The sequence below is a fragment of the Pipra filicauda genome, unplaced genomic scaffold, assembly GCF_003945595.2.
Source record: "Pipra filicauda isolate LSUMZ 115617 unplaced genomic scaffold, ASM394559v2 scaffold635_size200075_pilon, whole genome shotgun sequence".
Classification (NCBI taxonomy): Eukaryota; Metazoa; Chordata; class Aves; order Passeriformes; family Pipridae; genus Pipra; species Pipra filicauda.
The window spans coordinates 178,531-199,395 of record NW_024104793.1 but is presented as its reverse complement, the minus strand read 5'-3'; the positions used below and the strand labels follow the sequence as shown (position 1 = coordinate 199,395).

Here is a 20,865-nt window from a genome sequence, read left to right as displayed (position 1 = left end):
TGTGATGAAAATCTTGAATTGTAAGGAAAGTGAAGCAGTAGAATAGGCTGGAGCAGGGGGGAGAGGATGTGGCATCTTCCCTCCAAAGCTTTTTAGGTCCAGCGCTGGGCTGAGAGTTTTGGATACAAGTCTCCTCGGATGAGGTGAGGTCTTTCAGCTTTATTTTCTAGGAGTTAGAGCACAGACTTACTGCCCTGTTTCTCATTCCCATATGCAGGCTGCTCATTGAATTCATGCAGTAACCCTTGCACTGCTGCCTGGATAAACCACCAGAGCCCAGCAGTCGGGCAGGCAGCTGTATCTTTAAGAAATTTGCTGTATCTACCTTTGAGCAGCAGGTTTTCCCCCCCTTTCTTCGTGCATCTTCACATCCTCTGGCTTTCCCTGTACTTCTCTCTGTAAGGTACAGCATCTTCTCACTTCAGTTGAGCCTGGCTGCCACAAAGCTGGCGTTTTTTTTAAGGAGGAACAGGAGCTTTCTCCCTACAGCATCCAGCAAAACTCTGCGGCTCCCAACCGCTGGGTCACTTTAATTATCCTGCTTTTCCTCCTCGCTGGCAGAGGCGAAGAGCTCCGAGAGGCGGCGGGATCTGGGTGGCTGGAGGAGAAATCCCAAATCCCGGCTCTCGGGGCGGTTGGTGGCATGTGCAGAGGTTGCCGTGCAGGTGTGTGGAATTAGCGGCTCCCGGCTTGGAGAGAGCCGGGATTGAGGAGCCCATCTGGGAGCTAATGGGTCGCGCTCTCACTCCACCCATCCGCCGCTCACCAATTGGAAGTGAGGGGGAAAGATGCCCTGGATGGATTAACGTTGGAGCCATAGAAAAAGCACGAGCCGCCGCCGCTGCCTCGGCCACCTGAGCGAGTGGGATTTGGGAACAAGTGTGGTGGATCCCGGGGGGGGAGCGGCCGGGAGGGGACTGGAGCAGCATCTCTGTTAAAGGAGTAGTGCAGGTAAGTTGTGGTCTTACAGAAAACCTCCTCAAACTGAAGCACTCTACTCTGTTGCTGGGCGATGCGTTTGGACAGGAAATCTTAAAAAAAAAAACCAACAAACCAGCCCTTCCAGCTGTTGAATTATTTAATTCGCTAAAGTAAGGCAGGGCTTGATGCGTTTTCAATGGGCTTTGCTGCTTAGTGATGATATGTGTTGCCTGTGCTGGGTGTCTGCTGTGTTTAAGGATGGAGGATACCTCCTGAATTCCATTTACATTCACCAGAGTGCTGGATTTCAGGGTTGGAATTCAGTTTCGAGGTGAGCACAGGAGAGCTGCTTACCTGTTTCTGCTTTTTTTCCTCTTAATTAATGCTGACACATCCCTGTCTGTGAGGCTTTACATGGTGATGTTTCACTTGGGGAAAACTGAGTGAAGACAAAAATGCATGTTTATAATGTCTCTTAAATGCTCACAAACATCATCCCTGTTGCTGTAGCCATGGGAGCCACGTAGATGAACCATAAACAATGTCCTAATGAGTGGCATTATCTCCTGGAGTGCCAATCTGCAATTATTTCATCACTGGACTGGGGCATTTTTTTTGCTTTGGATTGATGATGGACGGCAAAATGGGATCTGGTGCTGCTGCCTCTGCCCCCACCTGTGTTCCTGTGGTCACTGCTGTTGTTTCATGGCTGCTAAACATGGAAAACTGTGTGGGGTGATTGGTGTTATCCTGCTGAACCTGCTGGGAATTGCAAGCCTTGGTTTTGAGGGGATGGTTGGGGCTGTGGAGTGAAGCTGTGTTGCTGTTTGGTCTCCTTTGGGCTGTTCTCGTTTTCCATGGCAGGAGGAGGTTTTTCTTTCTTTCTGTGTCTTGATTGGAACCAAAACTGAAAATGTGTTTGTTGATCAGGTGCCTTGGGCTCAGTGCTCCGCTTCCATTTCTAGTAGAGATCTTGGGTTTGGCCTAACTTCTGGTTTTGTGGGGGTTAGAGCTGGTCCCCTGTTCCATCCAGCTGCCTTTTGAGGAGTGGTGGTGGGAAGGGGCACAGAAATAACTTTACTGGAAGAGCTTGGCCCAGCCACTGCTGCATCTTTAGCAGCCGTTTTTATCTCTATTGGTGATAAGATAGAGGGGGAAAAAAACTTTATGAAAATGCACTTTGTTCCAAAACATGACCCTGGCACCCTGGGGGGAAGATGCTATGGTGTGAGACTGGTGGTGCTGCAGCATCTCTTCTACTTGACCCCAAAGAAGGGCTTAGAGCTACTAGTTTACACCTCAGTGCTGCTTAATTTTTACAGTATTTATACAGTCGAACCACTCCAGGGAACAGCTCCCTTCCTCTGAATAGCCCCAAGCAAGGGAAATGTTGACAGACTGTCTCTTAACCATTTTTGCATGTTTTACACAGTGCCACTGCAGATAAGTGGCAGGTGGTGGTCTCTGAAAGACCTGCCTGTGCAAGGAAGGCGTTTCAGCGAAGAAAAAAATACCCCAGGCACCTTTTGAAAGCCATATTCAACCCTGACCAAGATTTGGGGCTATTGCAGTGTCTATCCTTTTGGATTAAAAGTGATGAGGTTTCTGATACAGCCCTGCAAGGGAAGGAGCTGTCAGTAAGAGTTAATGCTTTCTAAATTATTTAAATGTTTCAGGAAAAGTCTGCTGAGGAGCCTCAACTGGTCTGTTCTTGGGCCTTTGCCAGCTTGTGGGATCTCTGGAGGTATTGGCTTTCACTCCTCTCCATGTAGCACCGAGGCAAAAAATCCTTGCGAGCCTTAAATCACTTTTTTTAGAGGGTCCAACGAAACAAAACCTCTTCAACCTCAAAAAAGAAAAAAGGGGAGAACAGCTCAGTAGTCTGCCAGCCGAATCCCAAAGGGTTGTTGTTCCCTTGCTGCTCAAATTGTCCTGCTGGCCAAGAAATCCACTGGATGGGGATTAGAGATCCTGTTAGGAAAGCAGCTTCACGACTCTGGATTTACAGGGTGGCTTCCTCTTGCAGCTCACCTCTGGGAGGCACCCTTGGATATTAATTGTTTGGGTGGGCTAAATTTTGATGAGTCAACCTGGGCAGCCGGCTGCTCCTGGAAAATCCAAACCCGAGTGTGGATGGGGTGGTTCTGTCACTGCTGCACCCAGTGACTTTTTATTCCGTGGTTTTATTGCACTGGCTGTTCTGGAGGGAGCCTGGGAGGGGGGATGAGGGGGGGAATCGTTCGGTGCAGCGAGGAAAAGGTTTTGAGAGCAGGCATTTGTGATCCCTGAGCCTGTGTGTGGGTGTGTGTTTGCCTGGGAGGGAGCAAGGCAGGAGGATGCTTCCTGCTTTATCCTTCCAATATGATGCTTTATTTTCACAGGCAGCCACTGTGAAAATGAGTTCTGGGGTTTCATCTGCTGGAGTGGCCCTGGCATAACTTAAGACCTCCTCACACCATTTCCCTTCCTCAGGGGAATATCCAGCTCCTTGCACACAATCCGTGATTTGGTTCCTTTAGTGCCTGCTGAGCCTCAGAGCTATAAAAAGTTGTGTTTTCTGCCTGGATCAGGGCTGGGGTGTTGGGGAGGTCACACTGTGATGGGGGACACTGTTTAGATACATCCATGGAGCAAAACTTTATATCCAGGTGACTTGTGCACCTTGGGATAACCCTGGGAATGACAAGAGAACTGGTGCTGTGTTCTCCAAAATTCAGAGAAATGGGACGCTTCCAGGGGGTGTGGTGTTTAGTTTTGATAATCCAGACCTCTTAGCCTTAAAAATGTGTATTTTTGGGCAATGAAGCCCTCGTGGGAAGCAAAGAAAGAGTGATAATCTTTTAGGGATGTTTTGAGTTGGAATGCAGGGGGAAGAAGGTATTGACTTTGCATAGCATCTGTGCAATTCTGTGGCAAGAGGAGTGTGTTAAACATGAATAATTCTTTACAACTGCCTTTCAGGAGAGGATGTTTCTGTCAAAGGTTTGCTAGAGGACATGTTTGTACATAAGGAGGGCAAAGCCTGTGTCCCTACAGGTCTGAGTCTCTTGGATAAAGCACCAATTTGCCATTGGACTGGGCTGCTTAAAAACACCTTCCTCTTCTGTGTCTGCTCTGAGCAACACTGTCTTCTATAAGCTTACTGAGGTGAAGGGGTTTGGGGTAGCTTTAAATCTTCCTGGGGTGTGACCATCCTCTGAGCCTCTTGAAGGCAGTTTAGAAGTTGATTTCTCGTAGGTATTTGCATGCAGACGATGTTTTAATGGACCCATTTAGGTAAAAGTCTCCAGTAAATATCCCTTTTTTATTGCCAAGCCGTGCCAGCACCAGTTTTATTGCTGAGCAGTGCCAGCACCTGCTGGTGCCCCATCCTGCTGCCTGTGCTAAATCTCCAGGCAGGCTGTCCATCCTTCCTTCAGGGGACGTGCCTGGCAGTGGCTTGGCAGCTGCACGAGGAGGAGGATGAGCTGAGGGAAGTGGGGAGCAGCAGGTGTGGGCAGAGGGGAGCCTGTCCTTCCAGTGGGGACCAGCTGGAATGTGCCCTCGGGCTTTTAACTTGCTGACTGATACATCACTGACTCTCTGCTCCTCTACTGGTGCTGTAAAAAACGGTCTTGGGGAGATATTGAGGCATCTGTGGTGGGGACGTGGATGTAGCAGGGGGGAGGAGGGACCACAGCTGGTGCTCTGTGGAGCTGGGCAGCCTGTCCTTCCAGAGCCCTTCCCTGCAGCCCTGCCACCGAGGGGGAGAAAGGATAAATGGAGGAGGGACAGGGCTCTGCTGTGCCTTGGGAAGGAAGGGGTTTATCCCCCATCAGGCTCTGCTGGGGCTGGATGTGTGTCTGCACTGAGAAAGGGGCAACTCTGCAGTGAAGAGCTGTCCCTGAGTTGATTTTTGACTCAGCCCTTCGAGGAAAAAAACTCCCTGGAACTCCCAGTGCTGATATTTCCCATTTAATCACTTACAAAAGGTCTTTTTACCCCTCTTGAGTCATTTCTGTTCTGTTTTCCTTTGCCATTATCAATATGTTCTGGGGAGAGGGCAGTGTTTGGGCTTGCCACAGGCAACATCATCCACTATTTACCAGGCATTTTCCTGCCTGAGTATTAACAGTCATCCCTTACTCATCTTACACTTCCTTGAATTGCAGCGATCAGTTTTGAAACCCTGATTTCTGTGGTTACTTTTCTTTGTTTTTGGTGGGGTTGTTTTGTTTTGTTTGTTTTTGTCACACCTCTCAGGGTGTAGAGAAAAAACAAGTCAAATCTCCAGCTCTTGCCCTGTCTGTCGGTTGTGATTGCCCAGAACAGCAGCACAGGGGCATATTCTTATCTCTGTGCCAGCATGAGCTGTGCTTTCACCAGTGTTCTCCAGCTGAAATATCCAGGGCTTGTGGGGAGGACTCAGCTGCTGAAGGTGTAGATAGAAATGACAAGTGGCAACTTGAGGCAGAATAGCTTTTCATGTGCTGCTGTCCATTCTTTCTTGCTGACTTGACTGGTTTTAAATAATTTGCAGGGAATGTCTCCACCAAGAGACCACACTGCTTGGTTCTTCCCTGAAAACTCCCAGAATCTCATGTTTTAAGAGCACAAGAGAGGCTCTGTGGGGAAAAAACACCGTAGTTTTGATATATTTGGAGCTGATCATCTCGTCAGTGTTATCAGATTTGCTGCTTGTCAAGCTCTTGTCCTGTTCTGCTGTGATACAGTTGTGTTATTAAAGGAGTTTGAGGCTTCCTCATCCTCCTCCAGTTGAGCTCTTGCTGCACACAGAGATTTTTAAGCTCAGTTGCAGGCTCCTTTCAGTCACTGCTCCACATAATTAAAAAAAAAAAGTCCTCCTCTCTTGCAGGTTTCCCCTGGGATATTATTTCTCATGTGTGTGATTTTTCTCTCAAGTCTGTCTGTGCTTGTGCTGACTTGGGAAGGTGGAGGGGAGCAGCATCCTTTAGTTACTGGGTATTTAAAGCACATAAATTGGGGCTCTCCCCCCTGCCCCAAACTGCAGGAACCTGAGTGCAGCTGCCTGGTGCCTTGTCCTGGGATGTTAATTCATGCTGGGGTGGAGAGAACAAAGAATAAGAAGTGATCTCAGAGTTTAATATTGAACACCAGGTCTGGTGGAGCCTTGCACAGGGGAAACTGCATCATTTCCCACTGGGATCAAAGCCTTGGATGAGACAATACATTTGTCCAACCTGGAATTTGGCCTGGATCTGTTTGAGGGGATGCAAAACTGCAACACTGCCCACTGTGCAGTTGGGTGCCCCACTGTCTGATGGACACTGACTGACAAACTCCTGGAAATCAACTTGTAGTAGCCAAAACTTTGCTTGAAAGCTAAAGCCCTGAATGTCTTCTGGGAAGTAGATTTCTTTCCAGTTACCCATCCAGCTTCATTCTGTCACAGTGAGAATTGGTAATTCTTCCTGGGAGGAAATGGGGAAAGTCTAAAGGCTTTTTCAGCTGAATAAGAGATTTTTTTTTTTTGTTGTGGTGACTTCTCTCTTGGACACTGAAATGTTTTGCCTTATCAGCTTTAAGGCAGGACATTGCACGTGCTGATGAGTTTTTGATGAACTTCCTGAGAGCTCCAGTAAAACAATTTTGAAGATGTGGAAATTGAATTTGTGGGAAAAGTAGTGGCTGCCCCATCCCTGGAAGTGTCCAAGGCCGGGTTGGATGGGGTTTGGAGCAACCTGGGGTAGTGGAAGGTGTCCCTGCCCATGGCAGGGGGTGGAACTGGATGGGCTTTAAGGTCCCTTCTGATGCAAATTCTGTGAAATTGGGATATTGGAGCTCACCCTGAGTAAGAGGTGATGAAGGTACCTGATGTTTTCTGATCAGTACTTGTGGGGTAACCAAATTCTCCAGATGTACAGCCTGAGAGCTGCCAGTATTAAAGAGTCTGCGAACAAAAAAGTACCTTTCCAATAACCCTCTCGAACTGGTGTTGTCTCGAAGTAAACTCCAATTAAATATCAAGCCACCAAAACTGTGAGAGATTTACTGTAGAGAAATCCTAAAAGCCAAAGGCTGTGGTACTACTGATAGAAAGCCTGTTGCAGAGCTGTGTTTTACTTCAATATAAGGCTTGTGCTGCAGAGGGCTGTTTACTTGGAAGATGCCAGCAGCAGAACATTGTAATTGAGTTACCCAAGTATCCAGAGAATGTGTTTTTATTCATAATCCAACTAATATTGCAAGGCTCAGGAGAAGAACTTATTACTAACTTTAAAACAAGAGAGTTGAAATGGGTTATTAGATCCGAGACACGGTGCCCACAGGAATTTAATAATGGAGGATGGCAGGGTTGGGGCTTTGTTGTTCAATGTAAATGTAAAAATGATAAGAATGTCAGAAATCAGGAAATATACCCTCTTCTTGTCTGCTGCTTCCCACGGTGGATCATCTGGTGTTGTCCCAGACCTACGACAAAGCACCTTAAACAAACAGCAAACTCAACTGTGCTACCAGTTGAAAAGTAAACTTCATATGTAGGTCTGGCGGGAGGTGTCCCTGCCCATGGCAGGGGGTTGGAATGAGATGGTCTTTTAGCTCCCTTCCAGCCCAGACCATTCTGTGATTCTGAAATACCTCTGCCCTGGTGGCTCTTGGGGTCACTGCCACTGCTTCAGCTCCAAGGGGAGTTGCTTACTCAGGAAATCTTAAGCTGAATCCTTGAGTCTGAAGAAATAAGCTTTGTTTTCTCTTCTGCAGCGCTTCAGGTCGTCACTTCTACCTTTGAGTTCAGTGCTCAGAAAGCTCAGAAATTTTCCTTTTGAAGAAGAAACTAAGTAGTGACACTGTGCCTTTCCAATTTAGTCTCATTTAATAGACATCCCTGCAGGGAATAAAGTGGGGTGGCAGTAGAAACTTTATTTGCTGGAGTAAATTAACTCTTGAAAATGAAAAGCACGGCTTAAATTGTCAAAAGAGCTTAAAATTGTGCTTTTTGGCAGATAGTGGAAGGTGACATCTTGTTCTGCTTTTGGAGGGAGAGCAGGTGGAGAGTCTGGTTGTCCTTGTTGGTGTTGAGTGAGAGTCTGGAGAATGAGGACATGGTGAGAGATGCTGAGGGCACAGGAATGAGAGTGCTGTACATCTCAGTTCCTTGGGGTAATGCTTTCTAGCTTTGTCTCTAGAAGCTTGACCTTGCTGGAATTGCTTTGCTTGGATTTTTTTCTTTTTTTGATTGTTGAAATCTCTGAAAGAAAACCTGGCTGAAGGAACCAACAGGGTGGCTTTGGTGGGTCTGAGGGACGCGGTGTGAAGGTGGAGAGGGGGAACTCCTCAGCCTTTGCGGGCTGGAGGAAGATTTATTCTTCATGGAAACGCTCCTGGAGCTTCAGGCAAACCCTGGAGCCGTTATCATGTTGATCCCTGATGAACTGGGAGATTTGTGTTCCTGCCCAAGCTTCCCAAAGCCGAACACTCGCATCCATGACTGTGGTGTTTTATAACTGCCCCGTGGTCGAACTCTTCTAATTTCCAAAGGGGAGGTGAGGTGGGGAGAGGAAACGCAGGTTGGTGTGTGGTCAGGTGGGTATGGACCTGATTGCTGGAGAAAAGAGGGCTCTGCACAACTCAAACCCATTGCTCCTGTCTCCAGCAAAACATGGCTAAGGAGTCAAGACCTTGGATATTAAATCCCATAAGCCTCGTGAGAGAGGAGGCAGATGGAGCTGCTGATGTGTTTGTCCTGCTGGCTGCTACTGAGCCTGCACTTAAGCACAACCTAGCTGGCCTTGGCCTTAGGTAGCATCCATTAGCATAAGGAATGCTTACTTCTGCTGAACTCTGGGAAATATGGGGAGAAAGGGATTGATGTGAAAGGAGGAAAGAAGATATTCATTGAAATCCCCCCTGAGATCTGTCTCTGTCGTTCTGCTTGGTTAAAAACTTGGGGTTGTTCAGCCTGGAGAGAAGAGAAGGCTCTGGGGAGACCTTACTCTGAGATTTTAATGCTTAAAGGGAGCCTAGAAGAAGGATGGAGGCAAGAGTTTTTAGAGGGGCTTGTTGTGATAAGACAAGGGGTGATGGTTTTAAATTAAAAGAGGGTCAATGTAGATTACAGATAAGAAAATTTCGTACAGTGAGGGTGGTGAGGCACTGACACAGATTGCTCAGAGAGGTGGTGGATGCCCCATCCCTGGAAATATTCTAGATCAGATTGGACAGAGCACTGAGCAGCCTGATAGAGTTGAACACGTCCCTGCCCCTGGCAGGGGAGTTGGACTTGATAACCTTTAGAGATCCCTTCCAACCCGAATTATTCTGTGAAAGACTTGGGTGGGTGTTGTGTTCTCTATATTCTCAGGGAAGGAGCAGACGATGTAGCCCCCAGTTTACCCGTCCTACCTCCCACTCTCCTGCTTAATCCCTTGACCTTTCAACCAGTCCCATCCCTCCCTGCCTGTGTCTGGGCTTGTGTAAACACCCCATCACCTTTTCCCTCCTGGGCAGGTCCCTGCTGTTCATGTGCGTAGCCCCTTCCGTGGAGGGGGGGTGTAACAGCTTTTCCAAAGGCGCCAACGAGGCTGTTTTGGAAGTCTGAGTTGGGTTGGTGCTGTGGGACAGCATTTGTTGGGAGAAGACAAATTACCAGGACTGGATTTCTGCCAGGACATAGTAGGGTGAACGCCTGACTCTCTCTCTTTTTTTTCCTTTCCCAAACGTGCCATTGCATCTTTAATTACAAGGTTAAGACCTCTGTTTTATGACTCATCTGAAAAAACAGCACCTCCAACATAATTGCCCGAGCGTGTTGCCTGGGGGACTGTTGCTCATTAGTGACTCAGAGGGACGAGTGCCACCTAATGAAATGGCACTGCCTGCTCTAACACCCCAGCCTTGCCCTTTTCATGCCCAGTCCAAGCAGCCACCAAAGTAAAGGTGGTTATGGTGGTTTTTGTGGTGACTTCTTGCTCAAAGGCTGAAGTGTTTTGCTTTATCAGCCATGTCAACCCCAGGCAATGCTGCAATGTGGAAGAAATTTCCAAGGAATAAACCGAGCAATTCCTGATCATTAGACATCATCAACCTGTAGGAATAGCTGTGTTCAGTTAAAGGAAAAGCCAGGTGTCTCATTTTGCCCAGTGAAGGATGAACATGTTACTCCAGGCTCCCTCAGAAGCCATAACAGGAGGGAGAAATGGATATACCATCCTGGTGGGAATGTCGGTTCCTTGGGTAATCCATTTGTTTGTTTCCCTGAAATACGTAAATGCAATCATTACACAATAAGAGCCTCTTTAAAGAACTTTCCTTTGATCATTAGCATGCTAATCAGTCTGGATGGATCTTCTCCTTCCCTTCCAGGTGGAGGGAAACAATTGACTCGTGTAATGGGTGCCCCTTGGCCACAGTTTCGGTGCCTTTGTTCCTCCGGCCCCCATTGTTCTGGGATGAACTTTGGAACACTGTGTTTCTCCCGTGGACCAGACACTTGAATTGCCCTCTGGTTTATGTGCTGGCCCTCTCTTTAATGGTCATCAGGGTGTCCCTTCAGGAACCTGCCCAGCCAAGTGCTGTCAGTGGTGACAAGTGTCACAAGGGCTGGAAGGTGCTGCCGTCAGTCAGTGGCGTGACTTGTATCCGCCTGGTGCACAAAGGCTCCCGGGGGACCGGGATGAATTGTGATGCTTCCGAAGGGGGCACCACTGTAAAAGGGAGTAAAAAAGCCTGCTATCTATCAGCCAAAAGTTAGGGGGTAGAGAAAGAAGGGGCTTTGGGAAACAAGCCTTGTACCTCAAAGGGAAAGCAGGAAGCCTAATCTGCAGAACAATAAGGCAGGCAAAGCCTCTTTCCTTGTTGGCCCAAATTCATCCCAGGCTTGCGTAGGTAATGTTTGATTAGCCTGATGAAGTGGGGAAAGACAGAGCAAGCCTATTCCTCTGTCTGATTGCGTTTTGGCTGGGAAGAAGCGTGTAAAGAGGCAGCATTGAGCAGAGGGACCGCCTGGGTGACTCTCGCTCAAGGCTTGGAGTCCAGAGCTCTGTTCTCTCCCTGGAAAATGGGCCACGCACCTGTAAGGGAAACCTGGTGCTTCTGCCCACGCAGGCTGAGCTGTGCCAGGCTGTCAGTGTTCGAAGCAGCCAGGCTGGGTTTGGGTACCAGGCTTTGATCACACCCAAAAGCAGATGCTCCTGTGCTGTTTTATCACCCAGAGATGTTCAATACCCACCTGGCCAGCAGTGTCCTGCAGGACTGGCTCGCTGACAAAAAGCATGTTCCACATTAAACTGTGGGGATTCGTTCCTGGTGCTCTTGTGTTTGTGGGTTTGCTCTTGGTCAGTGTCATTTCCCAGTTTGGCTTCCTTGTGAGACCCTCTTGGTGCAGATGGTGTTGCTGCAGGACCCCAGTCAGGAAGTGGCCAAGGAAGGCTGAAGTGTTCTGGGGCTTATCTCCAAGTGCCAAGCACTGTTTTGGGGATATCCTATTGATTAGGAGCAGCAGAATAGGATGTGAAGTCCCATTCTCATCTAAATTGACTTTTTTTTTTTTCCACATTAAACTTGTTTATTTTATTAGATTGTAAGGTACAACCTGGACTTTGTTATGGTTTGTATTTTTTTTAATAAAAACTTTTTAGATTATTAGCTTGTATTTTTTTTGCCATATTTATTCAGGTTTGATAGATACTGAGATGATCAGGCTTATCCTGAAATTTTTTCTTATGTTTTGTGGTCCCAGTCCAAGATATCTGAGACTTAACTTTTTTCAAGTGCTGCCTGTGGCTGTATCGGAAAGTTCTGGTAAATACTAAAGCCAATCAACTTAGTTTATTAAAAGGTTAAAGTTGGGACATTCTGATGTCTGCAGTATTTTGGGAGTGACTTTCTGCTGTAATCCAGGTTTACAGTGAGTTTAGCAGGAAGGTGAAAACATCCAGAATTTTGATGATTCTTATGTTTCCTTTTTTTCTGCCTTTTTTTTTTTTTCCAGAGTCCCCACCAGCAGCGATGTCAAGAAATGGATACTTCTTTGAAGAGAGTGGCAAGTATTATTTGACTTTTTTGTCCACAATTCCACCTTGTTGGAGGGAGAGCTGCACTACAGGGGGAGCTGAGAACTTGAACTGGGGGAAACAGAATCCACTTAGCTTTTGAGTGTGGTGTGAAAACAGTCTCGTGTGGTGGTTGTGTCATCTCATACTGGGAGCAGACTCTGTGTTTTCAAATCCTGCAGATGTTTGAGATAGTCAAGCAGTAAATAATCATCTCCACATTGTCATCAGTGACTATTCTGGGTGGCTCCTTGTTTTTCAAGTCCTTTCATGATGTTTTCCTGTCATACAGCCTGGCAGGTGTATTGGCTCATCTCCTTTTCTGGAGTGGGGATCGTGTGTAGGTGTTGGATCCCCTTGGGGACGTCCTGCCACGGAGCATGTTGGTGGTAAATGTTGGATGGCTCTGGCAGATGCAGCTTTTAGCACAAAGATTTATTTTTTGTTGTTGTTCTTTGAAGCAAGATTCAGTGGTGGAATTTCAAAACTTGTATCATCTGCCTCAACAAAGGTGACTGAGAGCTTGGAGATGCTCAACTAATAAAGAGACAAAGTGTCCTGTAATCAAACTTGAAGTGCAGTGAAGCCCCAACTTCTGATTTTGGGGGATAATTTTGGGTGGAAGAGACCTTAAAGATCATTTAGTTCCAACCCCCTGCCATGTGTTTCTCCAAAAATAGCACGTGTAGGGTATTAGGGAGAGATCTTCTTGAGAGTTCCACTCCACACCAGCCCCTTTAGGAATGCAGTCCCTCAGGGCCTGAGGCTTCTTGCCCTTGGAAGTGCTTGGAGTGTCCAGGACTTCCAAATGGTGAGAGGAAAAGACTAAAACTCTCCAGTTATTTAGGCCTGGAGATGCTTGTAGCTGTCACAGGGCTCATCCTTCTTGTTCCAGGGGGCCAAGCCTTGAGTTAAGATCTGGAAGGAGAAGCTGAATGTCTGCCAGGTGTCACCTGCAGAGAATCCAGCACTGCTGGCGGCAGCGATTCCTTTGGCACTGGCTCACTTGTTTTCTCTGAAAGCGTTATATGGAGTCAACTTTTGGGACTCAAAGGATGAAACTGGAAGCAAGTCCTTTCATATCTAGCGGGAGATATTTTCTGAGCTGCAGAAGGGCAGAAATTAATGCCTGACCTCGGGGAGGTTTTCTGAGGGTATGTGGGGCAGGAGGTCTTGGTAGCCCTGCTCCTTCCTTCCACCTCGCTCGTCGCCCCTTGGGATGTGATTAGGGCTTTCTTGAGGACTGGGAATGTAAGGGGGTGATCCAGGTTGGGACCTGGAGAGGTGGCTAAGCCTCCAGCTTCTGGCTGAAAGCATTGTAAGGATTTGGTGAGAAACACTGCTGGGTTTGGAGGTGCAGGACAAAGCTGTGTGTCTTCTGCAGCAACTCAGTTCATCCCAACCCTTCCTGCCCCAGGGAACACAAGCACAGCTCTCTGTCCTGGCATTTTATGGAGCCCTACATGTCCCCTTCCAGGACTCAGTCTTATCTTCCTTGAACTATCCAAATTAAAAAAAAAACAATCCAAAAGCAGATCTCTGAATGTTTTTAGAGCACATGTTTGTAGTTGTGGCATCCCTTGTTCAACTCTTTTTTTTTTTTTTTTTGGTGCCGTGGTAATTGGCATTTCTACCCTCTGTTTGTGTTATTACTCAGCTTCCTCCTTTGTCTTAAGGAGGCAGCACCTCAGAGCTGCCAGTGAGGGCTTCATGCCCATGTGTGTGATGCTTTCCTGTTCCGTTCTTGGGTGGTTTAGGGGAAAGAGGGGATGTTGCAAGTTCCTGCTCATCCCACAAGCAGCACGGAGCGCTGTGTTACCAGCCATTGGAAATACAGCGGATTTCTTGGTTATGTCACGCTCGGATCTGCTGCTGCTCTTGTTCCTCATCACAAACTGACCTTTTCCAAGGGTTCAGTTGCAGTTGGGTGATGAGTCACCTCGTGCTGATTTGACGGAGGGTTTGTGCTCCCGCTCGCTCGGAGCAGATGAGCAGCACATCTCGCAGGGTGCCGAGGGGGAATATTCCCACTGCTTTGGTGCTCCCTGAGTTCCATATGCTCAGATTCCCTAAGTCTTACCCAAAACTTCATCAGGGCCAGAGGAAACCACAGATAAAGAAGTTACCTTTCCACACAGTTTTAAAACGAGCCATTTTGAAGTTTAGCTCTGTAATCCTTAAGCTGCTTCTTGGCACCACTTGTTGGGATCTTCCAGTTTGCTGTGGGCACCAAGAGATGCTCTTGCCCCGCCTTTAAAACAGAAAAAGCAGTCCCCTGAGCTCTGTGATGGGAAGGGCAAAGAAAAATTAACATCTTGTTTGATTCTTTTTTATTTTTTTTGTGGTGCTTTTTTCCCCCTTTCTCAGTAGAGAAACATCTTTTGATACTCTTGCCCTGTGCAGAGTGGAGCTCTTCCCTTATCTCCTTCTGAGATCTTGCATATACATATGGCTTTCTGTATCCTTAGTAATTAGGATGTTTTTGTTTCTGAGAATATCTGAGGCTCTGTTCAGAGCCCGGGTCTGTCTTTTGCCAGAGGTAACTTTTTTTTTGTTGTTTTTGTCTTTATTCTTGTGTTCTCAAAGCAGCTGCAGCACTGTTAAAACATAAAAACTGAGGCTTCAGTTTTAGTTTAAAGTGTTGCAGTGAGGAGGATCTTGGCTGCAGCACCATAGCAGAGCTTCATAAGAACCTCCTGGATATTTGCTGTTCGTAAAAACTTCAAGTTTTTAATAATTTGTAGCTCTGTTGATTACTCAGGAGCTGAGGAAAAACCCGGAAGGATTTTCTAGTGAACTAATACGTGAGTGTTTGGGAAGTTCAGAGGGTTGTTGTGGTCTCAGCCATGTACCAGCTTATTTGATGAACTTCCCAAACTTTTAGCCAGTTAAGAAGTTTTCAAAGGAGCCCGTGCCTTCAGCTACAAGTTCCAATTTGCAGCATACTCTGATTTTTCTCTGGTAGTGGAAAAACTTGCCTGAGAGCCACTTCTGTGGCTTTTAGTGCCTTGCAGAAAGTAAATTCTCGCAATGTAACTGGGTGGTGGGGATGGAAAGTCAGGTTAGTAGCTTGCTCTATAGAGGCAATATCAAGAGGAAAAATAAGGAAATAAATTTATTCCTGCCCAGCTGGAGGTTTCTGATGGAGAGAGGGATGGGAGCTGTTGGCCACGGTCTGTTTTCAACCCATGTGCATTGTCAGTTTTTATAGCTGTCCTCTGTCACCTTGCTGAGGAAAATCCCTGTTTTACTCTTTTTTTTTTTTGGTCTGTGGAACAAGCCTCTTGCACCAGCAAAGCTGGCAGGCCCTGGTGATAATTGGTGTCCCCGCCCCATGTGCGGTTTTTAACTCACCTAAATTTTCCCCGAAGGTCGTTCTGACAGATGAGTTTTCTTCCTGGCAAATTTAAGGGAGCAATGAGCTGACTGTGGAGGCCCAATCCAAACCTGAGGATAACTGGAGTCCTGATGAAAGGCAGCTCAGCAGTCAGGGCTCACAATAACTCAGATCGAGCCCCACGTTTTATCTTGGCTGCCAAAAATCCTGCCCCCTCCGTGGAGGTGGAGGAATATCCAGTGCCTGCTGCAGGTGGATTAGCTCCAAAGTCACAGGTATTGCCTGTAAGTGATTAAATTCAGCCAATATATGATGAGGTTTTTAATTAAGCCGAGAACTTTTCCTGATAAGATGTAAACCCAGAGGTTTTCTAGTTCCTCTTGCAAAACCCACAGGAAGGAGTCCCAGTATCATGCTGGGGATCTCTGAACTGGAGCATTGTTTTAGAGCTGGCTCAACAAATCCTGCAGCATCTTTTTTTTTTTTTTCCTTTTTTTTTTTGTCTTCCAGAGCAAATCCCTCAGTGCTTGGTCTCCTTTGACTTATTAATTGGTTTTGCTGGCACAGTAAATTGCAGTTGTGTTGAAGGGCCCCAAGGCCCCAGTCTGACTTGGGATGTTTGGATATATTTTAGCTGCTTGTTTTTGTTTTTCAGTTTGCAGTTCAGCCTGGTATGTGTGCTGTGGGGGTTTTTTCCTTTTTTTTTTTTTTTTTTTTTTTTTTTTTATATTTGACTTTATCTGTCTTGGAATTGTTTGCTTAACTAGGAGATTAATCTCAATGTCTTTGTGAAATGAATCCTTTTGCAATGGGTTTTCCCCCACGAGATGTCCAGTTTTCCAGCAGGAGATGCTGCAACCTGAGAGCCCAAGAGGGGTGGCTCCCAGGTCTCCTGCAGGTTTTCATTTCTGAAAACTATCAGGAGGCCTGTAATAAAATGAACCCTCCTGATTTCTGAGGGTTCTGCTGCAGAGCTGAAACTCCACGTGCTGCTGTGTTTTGTAAAAACAACAACAACAAAAAAAAATAAAAACACTCCACTGAATTACTTGGATTATTCACAACATTTCCTAGAAATCTGGCTGCAAAATACAATACTGGAATTAATTCAAAAGTGCCTGGGTGTTGTTTATTTTTATTTTTCTTTTTTTTTTTTGTAGCAGATCAGTTCTTTTCAGTTCTGTTATGAATTATCACTGAAGTGGCAGTGGAAACTTGATGTTCTCCTCTGGCTCTTCATGACAAAAGACTGATTCAAAGTGGGGTTGTGAGGTTATGGTCAACCAGGAGTGGAGGGATGTTGGAGGATACAGGTCTGGTCCTGGTGACTCACCTGCTCTACGCTTTCTACTTCTGCTTTGGATTCTTATTTTTCTTTACATGAGGAGGGTGGCGTTGAATCTGTGCTTTTGAAGCCCTCTGAGGGTTTAGGTAATGGATTGGCATTATCACAGTAGGTGGTCATTGCTCCAAAAGGCTGCACACCCATCTTTGATGGGCTCCCAGTGACTGATGAAGGGACAGGAACCACCACCCAACACTTCCCTGGCTCTTCTGCCCCTTCAGGGACCCGTGGAGGGGCTGGGATTGGAGGACACTCCTCTAAATCCTATCTAGGTGATCTACTTGTGCCACCCCAAATGATTTGGTGTGGCTTGAGTTGGAAGGACCCTCAAAGCTCATCTCATTCCACCCCCTGCCATGGGCAGGGACACCTTCCACTGGCCCAGGTTGCTCCAAGCCCCATCCAACCCAACCTTGGACACTTCCAGGGATCCAGGGGCAGCCACAGCTTCTCTGGGCAACTTGATAAAGGAGTTCTTCTAAACAAAGCAGGATAAGCTCTGGGCCCTTCCCAATTAGTTGTCAGCAACAAGGTCTGTGGACACCCCCAGCCCCCCCAGTGGTCTCCTGGGCTGGCACCACCCGTGTCCACGTGGCTGCCACACGACGGGCAAATCTCCTTAGGACAAAACCAGTGAGCTCTGCCAAGGGACTCTCTGAGCTGTGAACCAAAGGGAGAGCTTAAAATTCTAGGGAGCATCCAGCTGTATGCAGAACTGCTTTATTTAATCAGCGTGGCTTAAATTTTTAATTTGGAGGGAGACAGCTTTGCGGGATGTGACTGGAGAAGCAGCCCTGGGGAGGGTGTTGCTGGGTGGCTGCAGCCCTGCAGTCCTTCTTGCCTGTGAAGTGGAGCAATTTGTCAGGAAGGAAGGGATTTTTTCACGACTCTTGTGATGCAAAGCGATAAGTAGCCCCCAAACGTTGAACCTCAGCAGGAATGTGTAAAATTTAGGCAAATATTTACCTGAAAAATGCTGTTTATCAATACAATTGCTCTCATTTTATCTGAAAAATAATAGAGACTTATTTGGGCAAATGATGATTGTGCTGGAATCAGCATATGATGTGTGGCCAAAAACTTGCTTTGGTTCGTGTGTGAGTAGAGTACTGTTTAACCCCCTTTTTTTTCTAGAATGATGTTCTGATAACCCTTAAAGTTCTTCCAAGTCTCTCCTGAATCCTTCAATTGCTTTATCCCTGCTAATATTAACTAACTCTAAGGTTACCTAACCTATGGAGGCAACAGGAATCTGTGTTTCTGTGCAGAGTGTAAAGGTCAGAATGGAGGTGGAGGCTTCATTATTAATTGTTTCCTTTTGCACCCAAAGTTGGGGATTTGGGTGTTTTCCGAGTGATGCAGCAAATCTGAGAACCTGCAACACTCAGGGAACAAAGCAAACCCCCCCTCTGATGGCTTAAAGCTCAGGCTGATCACTTCAGCTCAGCTTGATTAAAACTTCATGCCCTGCTTGAGAATTAGTGTGTGCTGTTGGCCAGAGCAAGTTGAAAAATCCTTGAATGGAAAAATTAGATGAACTGACTTTTTTTGAGCTTAATGCCACTATCATGACTAGTTTTTAGGTTGATACAGGGCTTAAATCTCTCTTGAGTTTAACATGTTACAGCTGAGCACTGGGGATACCCATGTCCCTGTTGATGCTCCTTTACTTTTAAAAGTTTTATGTTATTATTATTAATTTTATTGTCCTTCTGTACTAGGCCTGTAATTCTTCTGAGAAAATGGATGCAAAAATAGTTCTTCCAAAACAATTTGCTGCCTCCTCTGCCTAAAAACTCACTTCAGAAATCCGAAATGGCTTTTAACACGACTAGCTGAGAGTGTTGGAGTGCCAGTCACAGCTCAAAAAAACTCTTTTAATGCAGCTTTTAGCTTCCTGGCTTTTTGAAGAGACTTTCTTGGGAAGAGGGGGCAACTACCACTTGTGTGAAGAAGAGGAGATGCTATTCCATGATTCCAGAAGCTGGGGCTTGGGTTTTTGGCTGAGGGAATAGGCACTGCTGTGCCAACAGGTGCTATAAGTGAGAATAATTTTTTCAGGCTTGGAGGGGGCACTGCCTTGGAAGCCCAGGGTGAAAATCAGGTGTTTCCAGAAAAACTGCTTTGAGTCAGTGGCTCCTGCCTGGGGGTGTTGGTTAAAACACCACAATGGGCTTTGTCACCTCTGAGACACAATGAGAGGATGTGCAGGGGCTGTGGCTGGAATAAGTCTCTTCACCCGGGGTGTGAGGTGATGTTTTTAGTAATATTGCTACTTTTATCCCAGGAAATTGAGCCTGATTAAGATTTTTTTTTTTTGTTTTCTTTGCTTTTTTGGAGAAATCTGCAGCCCCTGGGCTGTGAGCGCTGCTCCCACGGAGCAATTAAGCTTTTCTAGGGAACATATCTGATGTGGCTGAAGCTCTGCTTCCTGCAAACTCCCGCTCTGCTGCTGTTATTACCCCAGGTTGCAGCTGCCAGGTGCCACTAGAGCTGCTGTGGGAGAGGCAATGCCAGCTCTGCTGCAGCTCAAGTCACTGCTGGGCTCTTAAAACCCAGCTCAAAAGTGAAAGAGCTGCAGGGCAGGCACCTTGTCAGAGCTGGGAGAGGGCTGATGGCAGCAGGAGCCTGGAGAGGAAGTGGATTTGAGGAGGCAATGAGAGGAAAGAGAGGAAGCTGTGGTTGGAATCTTAGAATCACAAAATGATTTGGGTTGGAAGGGACCTTAAAGATCATTTATTTTCAACCCTGTCTGGGCAGGGACGCCTTCCACTGGACCAGGATGCTCAGAGCCCCATCCAACCTGGCCTTGGATGGATATTGGGATATTAGAGCAGGGCCAGGCATGAGTTGCAGGGGAAGGGGTGATGCTTTGGAGGGGAATGGCTAGAGCAATCATATTTATTCTTTTTCTTTTCTTCCCAACACCTCCATAAAATGGGGGAATGGCTTATTTTCATGTTGCACAGGCTGAGCTGAGGTAAAGGAAGACTTAGAGTAAAGGTATCTGCTGCCTCTGGCTGCAGAGGGTGAGGAGTGGGGCTTGTTCCTGCAGCACCAAAGGATGGTGCTTGCACTCTTTGGTCTCTGGCTCTTTCCATGCTTTTCCATTCCCCTTTGCCATGAGATGGGTCCTACAGGGTCAGGATTGTCCTGACCACATGTTCTTCGTGGTGCAGGAGGCTGCACTGATCTCAACCAGCCTTAACTCAGTTCTCAGCTCTGGCCTCTTACTCAGCCAAACCTCTTTGCTCCAGTGCTTTTAGACCATGTTTTGGGCTGAAGTGTCACTTGCTCTGCTCAGAGCTCTGAGTTGCCCTGTTGTGTAGCTCGTACCACTTCAGCAAATGCTGCCATCATCTGAAGGTGGCAATCTGCAGTGATGGAGATGGGGAGGCACCAATCTGGAGGTCTTAAACTCCTCTCCAGTCTGTCTGATGGCAATGAAAAGGTATTTAACTCTGCCCTCTGCCTCACTGAAGCAACTTCTCACAGAACAGGCTGTCAAATGTTACCGGGACTGTGGTTCCATATGGAAACGTGACTGATATTTACACAAACTCTGCAACACCCCCATCAGATCCTGCTCTGAACTTCTGCAGAACACCCATCAGACTTCTGAAGGAAGAGCTGTCCCTTGTGGCATCCTCTGCCCTTCAGCCAGCGGGGGTGGCACTTAGGGAGCATTGTGGAATGGGGTGGGAAGCAGCTGCCAGGGCTGGAGGCAGTAACTGAGCTCTGCTCAGGGGGAAGGTGCATCTGCCACGCACAGAGCCCGTCTCACCTCCAGGTGACCCTGCCTTTGACAGGCGTGAGCTGCTCCTGGGTTAAAACTCCTGGCAGACTAATGGGCTGAAGGATCCCAAACAGGAATGGTTTGAAACCCTGAGGTGGTTTAGTGACAAAGCAGACACCTGCCCAGGGGTGCAGTTCCTGTCCAGCCCAGGTTTGGGGTTATTTGCAAGCTGAGTGTTTTGTCCGTCCCTTGCCCAAGGGACGTGAGGCTCGGCTGCCTTTTGTTCTGCTCTTTCCTCCCCTAAAGAGGGAGGAACAGAGGATGCTTCCCTTGCCAGAGTCCTTGCTGACCTCTGCCCAACCCTCTGATCCTACTCCACCCTTGCCCTTCTTCCAGCTCCTGGGCTGCTTCTCCTGTCTCCAGCCCTCTCCATTTTCAGGAGCCACTGCTGCCCCACTCTTATCAGACTAGTTTCAGTGGGCTCATGAGGGGAATAAATAGTTTTTCCTGCTGG

At 47.1% G+C, this 20,865-nt stretch overlaps 1 protein-coding gene across 1 annotated transcript in view; it reads left to right on the top strand.

The window, feature by feature from the left end:
- Positions 1-448: 448 nt before the first annotated feature.
- SLC4A11 (solute carrier family 4 member 11) overlaps positions 449-20,865 on the top strand; it is a 92,834-nt gene continuing 72,417 nt past the window's right edge. Inside the window, exons 1-2 of the mRNA XM_039388339.1 lie at positions 449-951; positions 11,873-11,923. Of these exons, the coding sequence (XP_039244273.1) occupies positions 11,890-11,923 (34 nt within the window). The 5' untranslated portion in view covers positions 449-951; positions 11,873-11,889. The remainder of the gene's footprint in view (positions 952-11,872; positions 11,924-20,865) is intronic.